This window comes from Olea europaea, chromosome 18 (assembly GCF_002742605.1).
Source record: "Olea europaea var. sylvestris chromosome 18, O_europaea_v1, whole genome shotgun sequence".
Taxonomy (NCBI): domain Eukaryota; kingdom Viridiplantae; phylum Streptophyta; class Magnoliopsida; order Lamiales; family Oleaceae; genus Olea; species Olea europaea.
This window is the reverse complement of record NC_036254.1, coordinates 31,317,418-31,335,847: the sequence shown is the minus strand read 5'-3', so window position 1 is coordinate 31,335,847 and position 18,430 is coordinate 31,317,418. Positions and strand designations below refer to the sequence as shown.

At 29.4% G+C, this 18,430-nt stretch overlaps 1 protein-coding gene across 1 annotated transcript; it reads right to left on the bottom strand.

Moving 5' to 3' along the window:
- Positions 1-6,983: 6,983 nt before the first annotated feature.
- On the bottom strand, positions 6,984-8,932 carry LOC111368163. The gene is made up of 3 exons (XM_022989403.1): positions 8,329-8,932; positions 7,726-7,911; positions 6,984-7,616 (listed from the first exon to the last, which is right to left on the bottom strand). The coding sequence occupies exons 1-3, from the start codon at positions 8,827-8,829 to the stop codon at positions 7,332-7,334; spliced, it is 972 nt and encodes a 323-aa protein (XP_022845171.1). The 5' UTR covers positions 8,830-8,932; the 3' UTR covers positions 6,984-7,331.
- Positions 8,933-18,430: the final 9,498 nt, after the last annotated feature.

The window sequence follows — 18,430 nt, the reverse complement described above, 5'->3', positions numbered from 1 at the left end:
GATTCTAGTATGAGAACAGTCGAGAACAAGACGATTCTCATATGATTTTTTATTTTTTGGTAAAATATATGACTCAATCTTCAATACTTTTATAAAAAATAATCGGGTTCTTTTTTAATTTTAGACTCGAGCACTTCCCTTCTTCTCTTTGATTCTCTCTTCTTATAATTCTTTGATTAATTGACTCTCAATCTAAATTAGAACATTGGGTAAATCTATACCTAAATAAATTTATTTACAATATATAATTTCATTTCTAAGATGCGAAATTTTTATTTTGTTTTCATTTTGATTACATAATTTTTATTTTGTTTTCACTTTGTAAATCTATACCTAAATAAATCTTTGAATAGTATGTTCGGTTCTTCTATATTTTGTTAAAAATATCACGTCAGTAGCATTTTTAGATTTTTCATTAGTGAATGTTTTATTTTGACATTTTCAATGTAAAGAGCTGGACCGGACCGAATCAGAACATCGGTTCCGATTCGGTTCCATAGCTATGGTTCCATTTCAAAAATTCTCATTAGTATTCGGTTCGGTTCGGTTGCCCACTCCTAGAATCAACACTTAACAATTTACCCCACTTAACATTTCTAGGCCCGTCCCATCCACCTCATTTTTAAACCCAACACAAAATTAAATTACCCTTGGCTTCATCCCTTCAATCCCACTTTGTTTCAATTCTTTAAGTTCTTTTTCCCTCTCTCTTTTTTCTCCTCATTTGCTTCAAGATCCCCATTTTCACTGCACAAGTCAACAATGCCAGCCTCTACCTCATGATTGAGACTCTTGAATGGACGAACAATTTCCAATTGAATGCCTTTGGCGAAGCTTGCATCCGAACTTACAATGTGTCTAGATAAGGAAACCAACACACATTCCTTCGAGATCAAGAAGAATATTTTTTAGGTTGAAATTGGGTAGAATAGCCTATTCAAAATGTTTGTTTGGAAAAATAGCCTTTGACCAAAATATTAAAATTAAAATAAATATTTTAATATTAAAAATACAAACTATCTAAAATACCCTTAAAGCAAAACAAAACAACAAAATTCAAAGTACCTATCCATTCCTAAATTAAAATCTTGTCTCCTTCCTATCACATTCAAATTCATCATCTCATTCATCCTTCTTCTTAGGTATGTTTCCAATATAATAGTGTGTATATGAAATACCAATTCTCTATTTGTGGATGATAATATGCTCGATTTGATATTTTGAATTCTGTGAGGCCGACAGCCACCACCATCAAAGATTGTGGAGGGTTTTGAAGGAAAGCACAATGTTGATATCTACTACAAGAATGAGTGAATAGCTATTGTGAAGAAGGTTGAATGCGGTTCAGAATTTATCCCTTTTAGGATTTTAGACCTTCGAGTTCACATGGTTTGGCTTAGTGGGTGCTTGGTTCGGCTACATCAGGTGAAAATTATAAAGTTTTGTATTTCCCTTTTATTTTGAAATGTCACGTTCTTATTATACAGCTTCTTTTAGATTATGCATTTGGGATACGACGAAAGGGTAAATTGGTTGAGTTGAGCATGTAAGTAGCTAATTATTTTCATTTGGTTTCTATTTAGGAATTAATAAATTACTCCTTACTGCAAGTTCACTGCATTATAATTTTTGTTGATTAAATCTGTTCAAATTCAACTCTTTTACTACCACTATTTCCACCTCTATGGCCATTCACACCGTGCGCCTATGTCTAAGAAGGTTTCAGCTATCCCTAGGTAAATATTCTTTTGCTTCTAAGTGTATATTAATATGTGCTTTGTATTTCATTTTTTTTGTTTCCTGTTGTTTTCATAATTTTTTGCTGCAGTAATTACAAATTATTTTAATTTGGATTTATTTTGGGTATATGAAGTTTTATTTGGTGTTTGAGGCTTCACATTCATTTTGTATTTTTTTGTTGGGTTTAATTTCTAGATTTCAAATAATTATAGATGTGTTTTAACTCTAATTGGTTTGAAGCAAATTGAAAAGATGGGATTTTTTTATTTCTTATTTTTTTAACCATTGAGTGTATTCTAGAACTTTGTTTCGTTTGGCCATTCATTGGCATGAAATTGACTATAATTTCTTATTTTTCCCGAAGGGATCAAATGAATTTCATTTTGTTGAAGCATAGTTTCTTATTTTTTTTGGGAGCTGGTTTTTATACTAGATCTTATAGCTTAGTATGCAGATTATATTTGCCTTGTTTAAACTGCAGTCACTTCTTAATTATTTCTTAATTTTTCATGGTCTATGATAGGGTGTTACAAAAGAAAGGAACTTAGGAACGAGTGAAAACGATTCAAAGAATAACTTAGGAATGATGAGTAGATGTTATTCATTGTAAAGAACAATTTGCTGTATGGTTCTTTACATTACATGTGCCTTCTCCTATAGCCAACTAATTTTTTTGCGAGGCAATGACGCTAACCATCAATCTTTTTTTTTTTTTTTGGTTAAATTTTCAGCTGAAAGTGGATTCAGACTATGTTTGGTCTTCTCTAGTCCCCAAAACCACATGGTGGTAGTTTTTGAAGCTATATGACATTCTAGGTTCTTCAATTTTTGTTGGAGATTCACAATATAATCAATTATGTTTGCCTTTCATCTAGTAACACTACTTTGGAAAGAGTTTGTTCAACAATTTTGCTGGGTAGAAAATTGGCGGTTCAGTTATTTTGTGGAGCCTAGATGAGCTTAAGATTCATCCATGATAAGTTTTCAACTATCAGTTTCACATATTGTATAAATTAATATTTGGTTCGTGTTGTATTGTTATCAAGAAGTTTGTTTTATAAATTAAGTTTTAGAGGTATAGTTTTCTTTTCTTTATGTAATTTTGTTTTTAAGAACTTGATGATTGAGATGAGATGTCAATAAATTAAAATATGCATAGTGGGGACTTGGGAATGACTATTTCTACCTCAAGGTTTAAAATGAATTATAAGAAAAATGTAGTGGATGTTCCCTACCTATTTTACGTGTTGTATCTTTGTTTTCAACGTTTTGAAATGAAAATTTTTAGTCATCAAACCACTATTCTGAAGGATGGTTTTGGTTCTAATGATTGTTAAAATTGCTTCAGTCATACAAGATATGGGGAAAGAAATGAAAGTATAAAAATGCTGAAAAATTGATGTCTTTTTCTTGTATGAAAGTGGCGAGCAAAGTTTGGCTAATGTGTTCTAGAATGAAAAGAGTCGATTTTGACCATTGAGGCTTTACATTGAGAGAATTTGGTAAAAGGAGTTGAATTTTAAATATTTTACATTTAGAACCTTGCTCAACCAAAAGTTGTTACTTAGAGGTTGATACATTGACAAACAATTTAGTATATTTATACTAGTAATGAAGTTTGTTCGAACTTTATTAAATTCATCAATACAAAATAATGAAACTAGTTAAAACTACACATAGCTATTTAAAAAGACTTTATGCCGCATTGGATTATAGAGTCTCTGTTTCACTCAAAAACTAGTCGATTATGTTTTGGAACATCTTACAAGACTTGTACAAGTTAAACAAGCTGATTTGTTGAATATCTTATCTCATAATTGGAATATAACAAAATTTGAGTTATTTACCTTCATTCATAGTAAATCATAGTGTAGTTTACTCAAGAAACAGTAGTGTTGGTACTATCATGTGAACTTTGTATTGATTGTGGCATCCAAATATAGTTAAAATTGGGATTCGTTGATTTTTATAGATATGAGTGAACATAAAGTGAAATGAACATAAAATTAGTTGAAAATGATGCGTAGCCTTTTGAAAAGATAACATGTCAATTTTGGTCACAAGTCTCAATTTTACTCCAAAACTAGTCAATCCGGTTCTTAATATCCAAATCTAGTTAAAACTTTCATTCTTATAGTTTCACATGGATACGAGCGAGAATGAAGTGAAATGAACATAAAATTAGCAAAAATGATACAATACGTTTAAAATAACGACATGCCATTTTGGGTCACAGGCTCTCGATTACATTTCAAAACTAGCAACTGCTTCGAACATCATAGATAAGATGTACAAGTTGAATGATTGCACATGCTATGTTTTATATACCATACTTATTACTTTTTCCTTTATAGTCAAACTTAGTCTAGTTTTCAATCAAATATATGACGTGGCTCAATATAGTTTGAACTTTGTGTGGACTATGACATCTAAATCTAGTTAAAAATTTCATTCTTACACTTTCATGTGGATACGAGCGAGAATGAAGCAAAATGAACATGAAATTAATAAAAATGATACACATACGTTTAAAATGACCGCATGCCATTTTGGGTCACATATTCTCGATTTCACTTCGAAATTAGTAAAAACAATGTTTGGAACATTCTAGATACGTTGTACATATTGAATGATTGTATATGCTATTTATTTATACCCTAAAAGCTAACCCTGAAACAACACCCATACGTTTAAAACAATAAGATGTCATTTAAGGTCCGAACAAATAGAACTATAAAAATTTTAGGTGATAGGTCGATTTTAGTTCGAAACGTGCTATATTTTGTATACCTTTAACTGCAATCATACTTGTAAAATGATCACATGTCGTTCTAGGTAGTAGGGTCCGGATTTCACTTATACATGTTGAATGATTTCGTGTTCGATATTTTTTATACCCTATACCCTAAATGGCATCCCCACGCGTAAAATGATAATATGCTGTTTTGAGTCAAAGAGTCTCAATTTCACTCCAAAACTAGTAAAACAATGTTTAGAATATCATCCAAGATTATAAATGTTGAAAAATTAATCGACAACCACACATTTAAACCATATACCCCAAAACCTAAACCCTAAACCCTAAACGATAACCATACGTTTAAAACGATCAGATGCCATTTTGGATCACGAGATATCGATTTCACTTCAAAACTAGTAAAATAGTGTTTGAGACATCATACATGTCTTGTACACATTGAATGAGTACACATACTATGTTTTGTATACCATATTGCAACTTACATTTTTATTTATTGTCAATTGTAGTGCAATATACTTTCTAATCGATTATAGAGTGACTTGCTATAGTTTGAACTAATGTGTCGATAAAATGTAGTTAAAACATTCATCTTTAAACTTTCAAGTGGGTACGGGCGTAAATAAATCAAAACGAACACAAAATGAGTAGAAACGTCACTCATACGTTTAAAATTACCATATGCCTTTTTGAGTAACAAGGTATCGATTTCACTCCGAAACTAGTAAAACAATATTTGAAGTATCATACATGACTTGTACACATTGAGCGACTGTAGGTGCTATGTGTTGCATACCACACTTGTTACTTACGTTTTTTTTATTGTCAAGTGTCATATGGTGTAGTTTCCAACCAGATTATAGAGTGACTTGCTATAGTTTGAATCAATGTGTCGACAGTAACGTTGAAATGTAGTTGAAATTTTCATCATTAAACTTTGAAGTGGTTATGGATGTGAATAATACAAAAGAAAGACTTTTATGAGTTAAACGAACTAATTTATTAAGTATTTTAACTCATAATAAAATATAATGGAATTGGAGTTCTTTATCTTCGTTCGCAGTAAAGTCTATTTAATTTTCTTATGAAACAATATTGTTGGTCACTATCGCATGAACTTTATATGGATATTCAGGTCCAAATGTAATGAAAACTTCTATTCGCTCATTGTCATGTGTGTACGAGTGAAAATAAAGTGAATCAGATATCAAATTAGTTGAAACGGCACACAATCATTTAAAACGGTAGCGTTTTAGATTTCGGGTTCTAAATATTCAAATGTAGCAAAAACTTGCATTCATTCATTTTATATGGATACAAGTGAACATAAAGTGAAATGAATACAAAAATAATTGAAACGACACTTAACCTTTTCTTTGATATCATGCTGTTTTGGGTCACGGGGCCTTGATTTTACTCTAAAACGAGTCGATAAGATTTGAAACATTTTAGATGACTTACACAAGTTAAACAAGCCAACTTGTTAAATATCTTATCTCATAATTAGAATATAATGAAATTTACGTACTTTCGTTCATAGTTAAATCTAATACAATTCACTCATGGAACAATAGTGTTGATCATTATCGCGTGAATTTTATGCCGATACTCCGGACAAATATAATGAAAACTTCAATTATTTCATTTTCATGTGCATACAAGTGAAAATAAAGTGAAGCGGATACGAAATTAGTAGAAACGATACCCAATCATTTAAAATGGCATCATGACATTTTGGATTATAGAGTCTTGATTTCACTCCAAAATGAATCAATCATGTTTTGGAACATCATATAAGACTTACACAATTTAAACAAGCTAATTTGTGGAGTATTTTATCTCATAACTGGAATTTAAATTATTTAGCCTTTTAAAGACATCATTTTTTTTTTTTTTTAAATGACTGGGCCTTGATATCACTATAAAACGAGTCAATAACCCATAGTCTATTTCTACAAGGAAACCTAGTTGCACAATGACTTGTGCGAACCAATGAAAGCACGACACATGGGTTAGAGCTGAACGCCTATTGCCTTGTTCCACGAGAATCCTTTTCCCCTAAATACAACACACAGGTAAACGACGAGGTACGCTTTATGCTCTATTCAAAACTGTAGTTACACCTCTGCTTACCTGTATATCCCATATCCACTCCCCATAACTTGACCATCAGAATGTCCAGTCCCTGGCCCTTCTCTTGGGCCTGGTGATCTTCGTGCCTAGTGATTCGTGTTCGAGCTTACATTTACACATAATAGGCAAATACGTTGCTTAAAATCTGTTGATAGGAGCATGACTGGTAATCTGTCGATGGCACGGTTCTAACAATTTTAGAGGTGAACGTAAATGTTTATATTTAATCTCTTATCTAGTTGAATAACAATCTTTTGGGTTAAACCAATATAGTCTAGATTGAAGGAGAACTAAACAATAGCTATTGAGGACAAGCAAACAACTAATCAATTGTCAACTAAAACCAAATACATAGCTCAGGAACATATTTAGTCATACGCATCATTTTCAAAATAATCCAATGCCGCAATAATAAATAAAAATTATTCTCCCAATTCACACAGAGTTATCATGCATAAAAAAAATACATCAAAATATGACTTTCTTGTTGTCTCTCACTCCATATTCTTTATAATAGTTCTAAATAATTATCAATAGTTGCAAGTCAGCCACGATCAAGCCTGTATGTTCTTTTCCCCAACTGGGAAACCAAATAAGTCACAAAAACCGTGGCCCGAATCCGCCATCTTAGCTGTCCATTCATCCTTTTCAACGAAATAAAGAAAAAGAGACAAAACCCTTAGCTTATTGTGCTCCATCATCAGTCGTATGTACACGAATTCTTTAGAGAGGTTGGAACATTAAGTTTCTTGGGATCAATCACAATTGAACATTCGATCTTCTTGTAGAACTTCGGCTTCACTAATTTGCCCAAAACATAAGCTTTTGATCGAACGGTGAACTCCAATTTCAATGGCACCTTGAGCGTGGCTGTCCCTGTTGGCATGCTCAAACTAGCTCCACTTCCATACATCGGAATCTTGTCACCAACCACGGACACCACTACGTTTCTTTGACTCTTTCTTGATTGATAGAATTTCTTCATCTGTAAAATCCCATATCATCAACTGAATTAAAAAATCGAACACAAATGAACGAAGAGGCAATCCCATTCCACAAATTACGACACTTTAACAAAGAATTATGGGGCTTACATCTCCATTGCCAATGTTAAGCTGGGAGTAGGAGACAGCTAGAGGAGTCGATGTAACATGGACTCCGAAAAATGTAGCAGTGTTTCGGAAAGTGAATTTCACGGTGGCATTCATGGACATCATATCAGTTGAAACTCCAGTATTATCCGAACCAGCTTGAACCCCGAATCTTTCGAATGTAATGCTCTAAAAACCCAATTATAAACTCATATCAGACAAAGCATTTCACACAGAGGACAAAATCAAATCGATATGGTATACCCAAAAACTTAACCAGAATCCAGTAAAACTGATGGAAAATGCACATCGATTGTAGCAATAATGTGATCGCGATTTGCATATGTACAGAGAATAATATTTGTACATAAAATCTGGACATACTAACGAGAATGATCCAACATTTATATCATGATCAACACACAAAAATCACATAATAGATCTCTGCAATATCTTTAAGCTAAAATTTCAGGAAATTATGATCAGCTCAATAGAATTTAAGGAAGAGGCAATATCATATAAACATTCATCAATTCGAGATGAAGAACAGTCAATTGAATTGAATTATAAGCTAGAACTTTGAAATTTAGAAGAAATTAAACGAACCTTCATGGTGATCTTGGGCTTTTGAGGTTTACTAGCACCCCACAAAACCAAAGCAAAGAATGAAAACAGCACGAAGAAACCCACAACAAATGCTAGAAAATAGCATCTCCTGGGCAAACCCTTCCTTGATTCTTCATCTTCAAGTAGTCCTTCTTCTTCAATCACATCAATCTCTTTCCAATTCTTCTGCCCTTTCCTCTGCCCCCTTCCTCCGGTCCCAGATCCGGCTTCGTTGGGCAAAATCTTCCTCGATCCGGGCTTCAGCGAGCCGGAGAAGCGGCTGGTGGATGATTCCCGCGAGTGGCGGCCCACGGAGGAGTGGGAGTGAGGAGGGGACCCAATTGGGCTGCCCAGCACTGGAGTGGAATGGAACGACGTCGTTGTCTTCTCTCCATCGTGCGAGTCCCTTGATGGGCTCTGCACGTAGTACACTGGGCGACGATTGTGATCTGGGGATGAAGGGGCCAAGCTGGTGTCTTCAGAATCAGTTTTTGCATGCATTTTCAGAGGGTTGAAAATGTGTGTCTGAAATTTGGATGCTCTCAGTTTCCACAGTGTCTGTGAGAGGGTGGGGTTTCGCAAATGTTTGGCAGAGCTTATATTTTATCAATAAAAGTAATTTGTAATATCTTACTAGTGATTACTAATGCGTTTTTCATTTTTTTAAATGGGGTAAAATAAAGTCACCGACCAAACATACAAATGTAAATGGCCGAATCTTTTAATTGGCTGTCTCCTGTCAGACATGGAATGCAATGAAAGGTCCGTGACAGCTCCGTTACAGTTGTCATCTCTTAGGCTTTGTTTGTCTTCTATTCCACTACATTCTACCACATTATTTTTTCTACAATACTTATTTTACATTTTTCATCAAAATAATATTACACATAAATAAATAAAAAAATTTCTTTTTTAATTACAAATTCTAACATCAATCACTATTTCATAATACATTACTAACACACTTATCTTTACGTGGAAAATGTTGCATGTGCCATCGACGCTGTCCAACTAGAAAAATTCATTTTACATGTTATTAGTGTAGATTTTATTGCGCATTCGTCCCCAACTTTTGAGCATAATAGCATATTAGTCATCAACCTTTTTTTATCGCAAACCCGTCCCGTCCATTTATTAGCAAAATTCACCGTGATGACTGTTTTAGTTAAGATTTCGTAAGAGTGGAAGTTATCTTTTATGTAATCCTAACAATTTCAGCAATGAAGTTTAGTAATTAATGTCAGGTAGGTGCGTGTTTGTAACAAAGAAAAAGATAGGGGCAGGTCTGCTACTATGCCCTGAGGTTGGGGATGAAATATATAAAATACCTTCAGCATGAAATTTTTAACCACTCAATATTTAAATAAAAAAATAATCTACTAAGCATCAACATCGACTGCATAACACATCAATTTAATGGTGAATAACAAATCTAATTCCAATATTGAAATTCATCTACTTGATAATTATTGTTCATATCATCAGTATTTGATAGATCCTCCTCTAAAGTATATTATTATGATTAAAAAAATTTCTTTGTTAATAATTCCGTGTTTGGGACACTTAATTATTATTATTATTATTATTATTATTATTATTATTATTATTATTATTTGAGAGTTGTTTTAATTCAAATTTTCTACTTTCCTAATCAAGTTAGTCAAGTCAATGGATCATATTTAAATTCTAGATCATCAAAAAAGTTACTAACTTGTTCATATTACTTGATCGCATATCCCAAATTAAATATTTTATTGGATTTCACTAGTAATATCTAGGTATTGTATAAAACTTAATCAACTTACTTATAAAATGATAAATTATTAGTGTCTGGACAAATTGATCAATGCGAATTTATCCATATGAGACTTCACATACATCAAAATTTAAACATGATACGTCTTGATATTTTAATAAATCAGGTTACGACACAACTTGATCTAGGGCAAAGAGATTTATCTAGTATGCTTTATCTTACTCCTAGGTGTAAATCATATAGTCTCAAAATAGAATGAAACAAAATTAAGAGGAAAATGTGTGAGAGGTTCCTCCTACGTGTTGGGTAGAGTTTTTGGAGAAAAGAAGGGGTTTTTAGAAATACTATGGTCGAACCCGACACTCAATTTAGTATAAAATTAATTCGAGTGCCATCAAAGTAAAAGAGGTAAAAGTCTCGAAATCAAAATTTTTTTATTGTTTAGATAAATCAACCAATGTAAATCTCTTTGTACAAGTTGTTACAGTCATCAAATCTTTAACTAAACACAACATGATATTTTTATCACATCAGATGGCGGTACAACTTACACGGGTCTATTTCTTAACAACTTGAAAGTTGTAGTATCCAGCTCACTTACAGTGTAACATGTAGACACAAAATAAAATGAAAATCTTTCAAATAAAATTAAGAGGAAAATGCGAGAGAGGTTCCTCACGTGTTAGGTGCAGTTTTTGGAGAGAAGAAAAGCTTCTCAATGATAATACGGTGGGATCCACAGGAAACGGAAACCACGAGGTAGCTTGTTAATTTCAATGCCTTTTTGCCCAAATACTTATTTTCCTTTGTTCCGCGGCAATGAATATTCTTATTTGCAGTCATGAGTAGAAAGAATGGAGCTTAACCTAAGGAAAAAAAACGTATTTTTCTAACAATCACTATTTTTTTTTCCTAAAGAATATAATCTGAATAATATTGGGTAAATCTGTAGTCTGTTTATATAAATATATATATTGAGATGTTTCATGTGCGGTTATGTCATTTGTACTCATTTCGATACCTTTCTCTTAACAACCCTTAAACGCTTATGAATTAATGTTCACACAAAATATTTACGAACAATACCTACAGCAATAATTCACAAAGAACCTCTCAGTATCTCACATAAAGAAGCCTCTCGATGACAGAGAAGAGATGTAGAAGGGAGATTTTTCTATTTAACCTATCACTATTTATTTTTATGGAAATATTTATATTACTCTTGATGAAATGATTCTTTCTATATTGCAACATATATCCTAATCTTTTAAACATTTTATCTTCTGTTTACTCTATTTTGGATGTTTGAATATAAAATCATTTTATGATCTAATAAATAAGAATAATCCGCAATATGTATATCATATTTTCTTAATAAAATACGATATTCTTCAAATGGTAAATTTGTATTTTTTAATAGAGATATAATATTCTTTATTTCTTCTAATATTCTTTCTAATAAATTATATAATCCTTTAACTGTATATCCTGACATTTATCAAAATAATTATCATACAATTGTCCCTGCGGTTCTTTTAAGATCTTAAAAAGATTCATTCTAATTTTAGCAAAAGTTTAATAATTTTATCTTAGATTTGATCTAAACTTGTATTCTTAGAATCGAGTGACCTTCGAGCTCTAAATTTGTAAACTGTGTCCTTCAACGGCCTCCTGCCTTCACGGAATTGTTACTATTTCAGCTACTTGCTCTCACTGTATCAATTTCTAAAGAATAAAATTATAGACTTCTGTTAAGAAAAACTCTCTTTTTGCTAAAATAAGAAAGAAACTTTCTATTAGATCTTTCAAGAATTTATGGAAAAAAGATTTAGAAACTCATATTGATATCAAAATGTTGGAATTTTATTTCTATTAGGATTGATACAAGACTAATATTTGGTACAAAGGGATTTCTAAAAAAATTGATTTTTTAAACTGAAAATAGGCTATTGCTTACAACTCGAGAATTCAAGATAGGATGATATCATCTTCTTTTATGGTAATATCTCTATTTATACAAGTTTTTTGGGACTCTATTACATCATTGAATACATCAGTAAGGCATACTTGCCTTTCTATTTTCTTCCTTGGGCCTACATCTTCACATGCTGGTTCAACTTTTATATCCAAAGAGCATCTTTTTCTATTATTGCTCTTTATCTTCAATATCTTCACATGTAGTATTATTGTCCTTCATACACCTTTGTCAAAAGGTGCTTTGTCTTCTTCTTTTATTTCTTCACATGCAACTGGAGCATTCCCTTAACTGGCAGGATTCTTTTATATTGGTAGGACATCCTGAAAATTGATGTATATCAAATCTTGTAATATAGTCTTTTAAAATTTCTGATTTTGCATATCCTCCATTGGATACCAACATCTAATTTTCATATTGGCATAAGCACGAGGATTTTTTATCAAACAAATTTTTGGTAATGTTGTAGATGTCTTTAATTCCAAGTGCTTTTCTATGTCTGATCCATGATTTTGTCACTGTTGGGACTTTTCTATTATTTTCTGTAACATCAATTTGGAAATTGGCCGCAACATATCCAATTGAGATTATGTATTCAACTGGATAGTAAACAACTTCGTCATATTCTGGAATAATTGAATAGAATTTTAAAAATATCTTCCTTCCCTTGACAAATCTGGTTACTTCTTAATGAATATGTCATCAAACTTTGAAATTTCAATAAAATATTTTCCTAGATATATCAAATCCATTAATCCATAGTCTGTCATGATTTTTATAAATGAAGGGTCACCTCCTTCCATGATTGTTATTCTGAGGTAAACATTATTTATCGGAGAAATGAAATATGAATCACTTATTTTTATTTCATAAACGATTTTAACTATTTCGGCATATTTTTCTTCGTTTGGATCTAAAGGGATTTTATCTTCTTGGTCTATGATGCTGATTGTTTTGGTATCTCTTTTATCTCCATGTATCATAACTTTCTTGGTTGATGATATAGAAATGGAATTTCCTTTATTATCAGTTGGTATGTTGTCACGTTTGGGTCCAGTGCTGCTTCCAACTGTCCCTATTTGGTATTGATTTGGAAAATTCATTTCTGAGCTCTTTGGTATATCTGTTTCAAACAGTATATTTTTTAGTTGTGCTGCAATAGCATCAAATTGATTTTTGAGTTCTATGACATATTTATGATGCTTAGTAGTGATATTCAACAATATCTTCATATTTGAGTTGAACATCTCTGAGATCTGGGTTGCTCCAGAACTTATATCTTCATATTCTTCTTTAAGAAAATTTGTCATTTCTTGTATATGTAGAGAAAATTCTATGTTTCTGCTGAGAAAATCTGCAAGAAAATTATTAACTCCTTTACTATGGATTATATCAAAATTATGAAATGCTAATTAAGCTTGCTATCTATGAAACTTTTTGTATTGTGATTCTGAGGGTAACTTATTCCTGACTAATCCTGAGAATTATCAGTTTCAACAATAAATTTTCTAGATAATAAAAACAATGAGAACTTTTTTATTCATCTAATAATTGCTAGTAATTCTTTTTCATGAGTAGTATAATTTATTTATGCTTGGTTAAAGGTTCCACTTGAGTATCTACAAATTTCATTAAGATCTGTTTTTAATATTGCTGCCCAATATTTATCTGAGGCATCAGTATTAACAATCAAATTATTTTTTCCATCTGGTAATTTTAATTTTGGAAAATTTTTGCATTCTTATTTTAATGATTTAATTATTTCTGTGTGATATTCATTCCATCCCTTAGTATTTATTTTTCTAAGTAAAACTTAAATTTTATATCTTTTCTTAGAAAGATTTTAAATAAATCCTTCTGCATAATTTAAACATTCTAAAGATTTTTGAATTTGTTCTTTAGATTCTAATTTATCTGAAAAACTTTCTATTTTTTTGGATAAATGAGTCTGTAATTTTATCCCTCTTTTATCTATTGATAATCCAAGAAAGTCTATCTCTTGTCTTTCTATTATAGATTTCTTTTTAGATAGTGCAATTCTTTCTTTTTTACATTCATTAATAAATTGGATTAAATGATTTTTATGCTCTTCTTTACTATTAGAACATATTAATATATCATCAATATAACCTATTAGAAATTCATTCAACTTTTTAAATATATTATCCATCTTTTTTTGGTATATTTGTAGTGCATTTTTCAAACCAAATGGCATAACTATCCATTCATATTTTCCTTGAGGTGTACTAAATGCAGTATATTGTATATTATCTTCTTTCATTTTTACTTGCCAAAATCCTGATTTACAATCAAATTTAGAATAATATTGTTTTCCTCTTACAAAATTTTTTCGTACTTCTTTATTTGATAGAAAATAACCATCAAATTTAGTATATTTATTTAATTATTTATAATTTATAATTATTCTAGTTTTTCCTCTAACTTGTTTTGAATGTTTCATAACCATAAATTTTGGACTACTATGAGGTCCATTACTAGGTATAATAAGTTTTTGTTCTAACAATTTTTTTATCTGATTTTTAAATTCTTGTATATTTTCTATTATATACATTATTGGTCTTACTCTTATTATAACATTTTCTGTTAATTCTATTTTGGCTTTTGGATGATGTGCCAAAATAATAATGGATTTACTATATAAACATTTTCTAATTGTTCAATAATTTTTTCTATATTTATTTCTATTCCTGTTTTTGGAACATTTTTATATAATATTCTTTTATTTTTTATTTCATTATTAAGAATTGGTTTTTTCTCCCATTTATTACCATGCTGGACTCGCTGAACTCTATAAGGTTTAAATTCTCTAGGAATTTTTAATAAGTGTCCACAAGGTGTTTCTAACATTATCATATAATTATTTTGTTTATAATATTGAAATTGTTATATGAAATCATTTCCTAATAATATATCACATTTTAATTTATCATATTTATAAATTTTATTTATTGTTACTTGTTTACTTCCAAGAATTATATTAACTTTATCAACACTATTAATCATTCGAGTACTTTCTCCTGTAACACCAGTTATTTTTATATTACTATTATTATTCCATAATTTTATTAAAAAACTTTTAAATATAGTTATATAACTTCCTGTATCTATTAAAGCAAAAGTTGTTATATTTGTTTCTACAATAGTAATTTGTATATACACAACTAATTTAAAACTTATCTGATTATTTATCTAATTCTTTTTACATAATGTAGTTTGTCCATTATGAATAATATATAATCCTTCTCTTTTTATATTATAATCTTCTAATCCGTTTAGAAAAGTCATTCCTAAAAGTATATGAGGGTTTATATCCATACTTTTATATATGTAACATGGTACTAAGAGATCTATTCCTCCTATTTTTATTAGTACTTTAACTTCCAAATCTGTTATATGTACTTGTCCATCAAAATTTACATACTTATATGATTCAATTTTATGAGTTATTAGTCATTTGTTTCTAATCGAACCCATATGACATTCGCTAGCTTCTGTATCTATTAATATATTTGGTCCATTTATATTTTCTCTTCCACTATAATTTTCTCACTTTATTTTCATTTTTCCAGCATTTCCATACAATTTTACTTCTTTTATTTTGTTGATTTCTTTTAACTGGTTTTTATTAGGTATTTTAAAACTTTTTGATCTTTAATTAATTTTCCATCCTTAAATGTTATGTTATTAGAACATTCTCCTTCATTTAATTTTGTTATTTCAGGTATATTTTTTGTTATACTAAATTCATATTCTTCTGAAATTAAACTTCTTTGTTTATTCGGTTCTATTATTTTACAATCTCTTTACATTCTTTATGAACTTCAATATATAATTTATTGGAATTAATATTCTTATAATTAGAATTGATAAATGTGTATAAAGCTTTATATTTTATAATCATAATTTGATCACCTGGTTGCATAATATCATCTCTATGAAGTTTGAAATATAATCTCAAAACTTCATTAAAATTTTGGATAACATGTAAACATAGCCCCTGTTTAATTTCCATTACCTGAAAATGAAAATGGGGGGAATAGTATTTTTTAGAAAAATTAGTGATTGAAAAAGAAGGAAAAATTTTCGATTTACGTGTAATATTATTTTATGGAAGATTATGTGGTTGAAAATAAGAGAGAGAGAAATGAAATGTAATATAATTTAATTTAATGGGGATCAAATTGGGACATAATTTTTTGATATGCTAAATTCCCTTCTATTGTTCCTAAATGACTATCTTTTAAATTTATTATTCTTCCATCATGTAAAGTTATAGTTAAGGGTGAATTTATTCATTCTCTAAATAGTGATTTAAATATTATTTGTATTCTTACTAAATAAATATATTGGATTTTTTCACTTTTTTTTTTACTAATCTTTGTTAATAGTTCATCAACTATATTTTTTGTTAAAAGATTTAATTTATGTCGCCCATAAGTTGTTCTTATATCTATGGTTTTTTCTATTTTATGATATTCGTTTATTGTTATTCATTCTCTTTTTCAAATCCTATTAAAGACTTACCATTTTCTTATTTTTAAGTCTAATGATAATTTTTACAAATTTCTAAACTTGCTATTGTCAAAAGTAACTTTTAATCCATATCCTTCTATTCATTCATATTCTTGTATATTTATATTATTACTTTCTATTTCTTCAATCTCTTTATTCAGATCCTGATTCATCTTCTTCTGTTTTTCTTATATATACTTCTTGATCATAGTATTCTTCAATATATGATATTTCACTTAATTCATCTTTTATTTGTAAATATTCTTTTTGTAATATTCTAACTTTCTTTTTATCACAATCAGGACTTATATAACCTATTTCTCCACAATTTTAATATTTATATTGGCTTTTATTTTTCTTATAATTCTTATTTTTCTGTTGGTTATATGGGGGGTTTTTTTTTTTTTTTGTAATATCTTCTTCTAGGTTTTATATATTTTTTATTAAAATTTCTAAATTTTTTAACCTTTTTTATTTTTATATTTTCTTTTATTAATTCTTCTTTCGGAATTACATCCCCATTACACAGGGGTTTCCATATCTTCACAACATATTTTAGTTATTTTTCTTGATTTTTTCATTAATTGTCTTTATTGACATATATATGCAAGTTTTTCAAATAAAAAATTTATTCTTGAACCTAAAGTTCTAGGTATTCCAGTATTATCTCTAACATATTTTTCAAATTCTATTTTAAAATATATTCCCCAAGAACCTGGTAATTTTTTATAGTACATATTTTGGTATATTTCTTGATTTTCATTACTATAAAATTGAACATAATAATAGTTTCTAAATTCACAAGTATATTTTTTAATTTTACGCATATCACATATTATTAAATTTATTAATTTAATCCTAGAACGATCTTTTTCTCTTATTTCTTCTCTTTCAACATTTTTTATCCAATTTTCTCCTAAAAATTCATCAGAAATATATTCCACTAATTTTTCTATACCTTGTATATTTGATTTGATTATTTCTGTTTGTACATTTCTTTTTATTAATGTTTTTGTATCATTACTTATTTCTTCCACCAATTTCTAACATCTCCTTCAAATGATGCTATTAACAAATATATTCTTCTTTCACTACTTTCTCACGTGTTATCTTTATTGTATAAAAATAATAATATCATCGAGTCTGCCCAAGTTAATAAAGCTTTTTAGTATCTATTTTACAGTTTAAATCTAATTTTTTTCCTCCATGATTAATTGGTTTATCATAATTATCATTTAATTCAAACATATCTTTATATTTATTTTCTTTAGGTGGTTGTCTATCTCTTACTTTATCATAAAATTGTCTATATAGTTTATTATATATGGGTGCATAACTTTCATCTGTATCATGTAATTCTTGTTTAGATGTTCCTCTTGGATTATGTCCTCTTTCAGTATTCATTAAATCTTAGTATTCACTTATATCAATTAAGCTTAATTGATCAAAAATTTCTATTAATAAATCTAACTCTTCATTCATTTTTATCTTCTTTTTCTGCTATTTTTAATTTTCCTAAAAAATTTTCTCTAAATTCTTCTTCTTCTTCTAATATATTTTTTCTAAATTCATCATCCATGCTTCTTGTTTCTACTACTATATTTTCTTTTTTTTATATATTTCTTTCTTATTCGAATCATTTCTTTTTCTATAAGTTTTTTTTATCTATTTTCTTATCTTTATTCTTATTATTTTCTTTTAATTCTCTAATCTCAATTTTTAATATATTTATATTATTTCTTGATTCTTTTACTTCATTTCTCAAATCTTGTACATCATTTATTAATATTTTTATTAATGACTTTAATTCTTCCATATGTTCACTTATTGACATCTTA

Excerpts from the sequence above, each read along its gene's own strand:
- LOC111368163 (XM_022989403.1), bottom strand. The coding sequence starts at position 8,829 with ATGCATGCAAAAACTGATTCTGAAGACACCAGCTTGGCCCCTTCATCC. Across the intron at positions 7,912-8,328 it reads AGCCCAAGATCACCATGAAG|AGCATTACATTCGAAAGATT; the intron begins GTTCGTTTAATT and ends TTGGGTTTTTAG. Across the intron at positions 7,617-7,725 it reads TTAACATTGGCAATGGAGAT|ATGAAGAAATTCTATCAATC; the intron begins GTAAGCCCCATA and ends GGGATTTTACAG.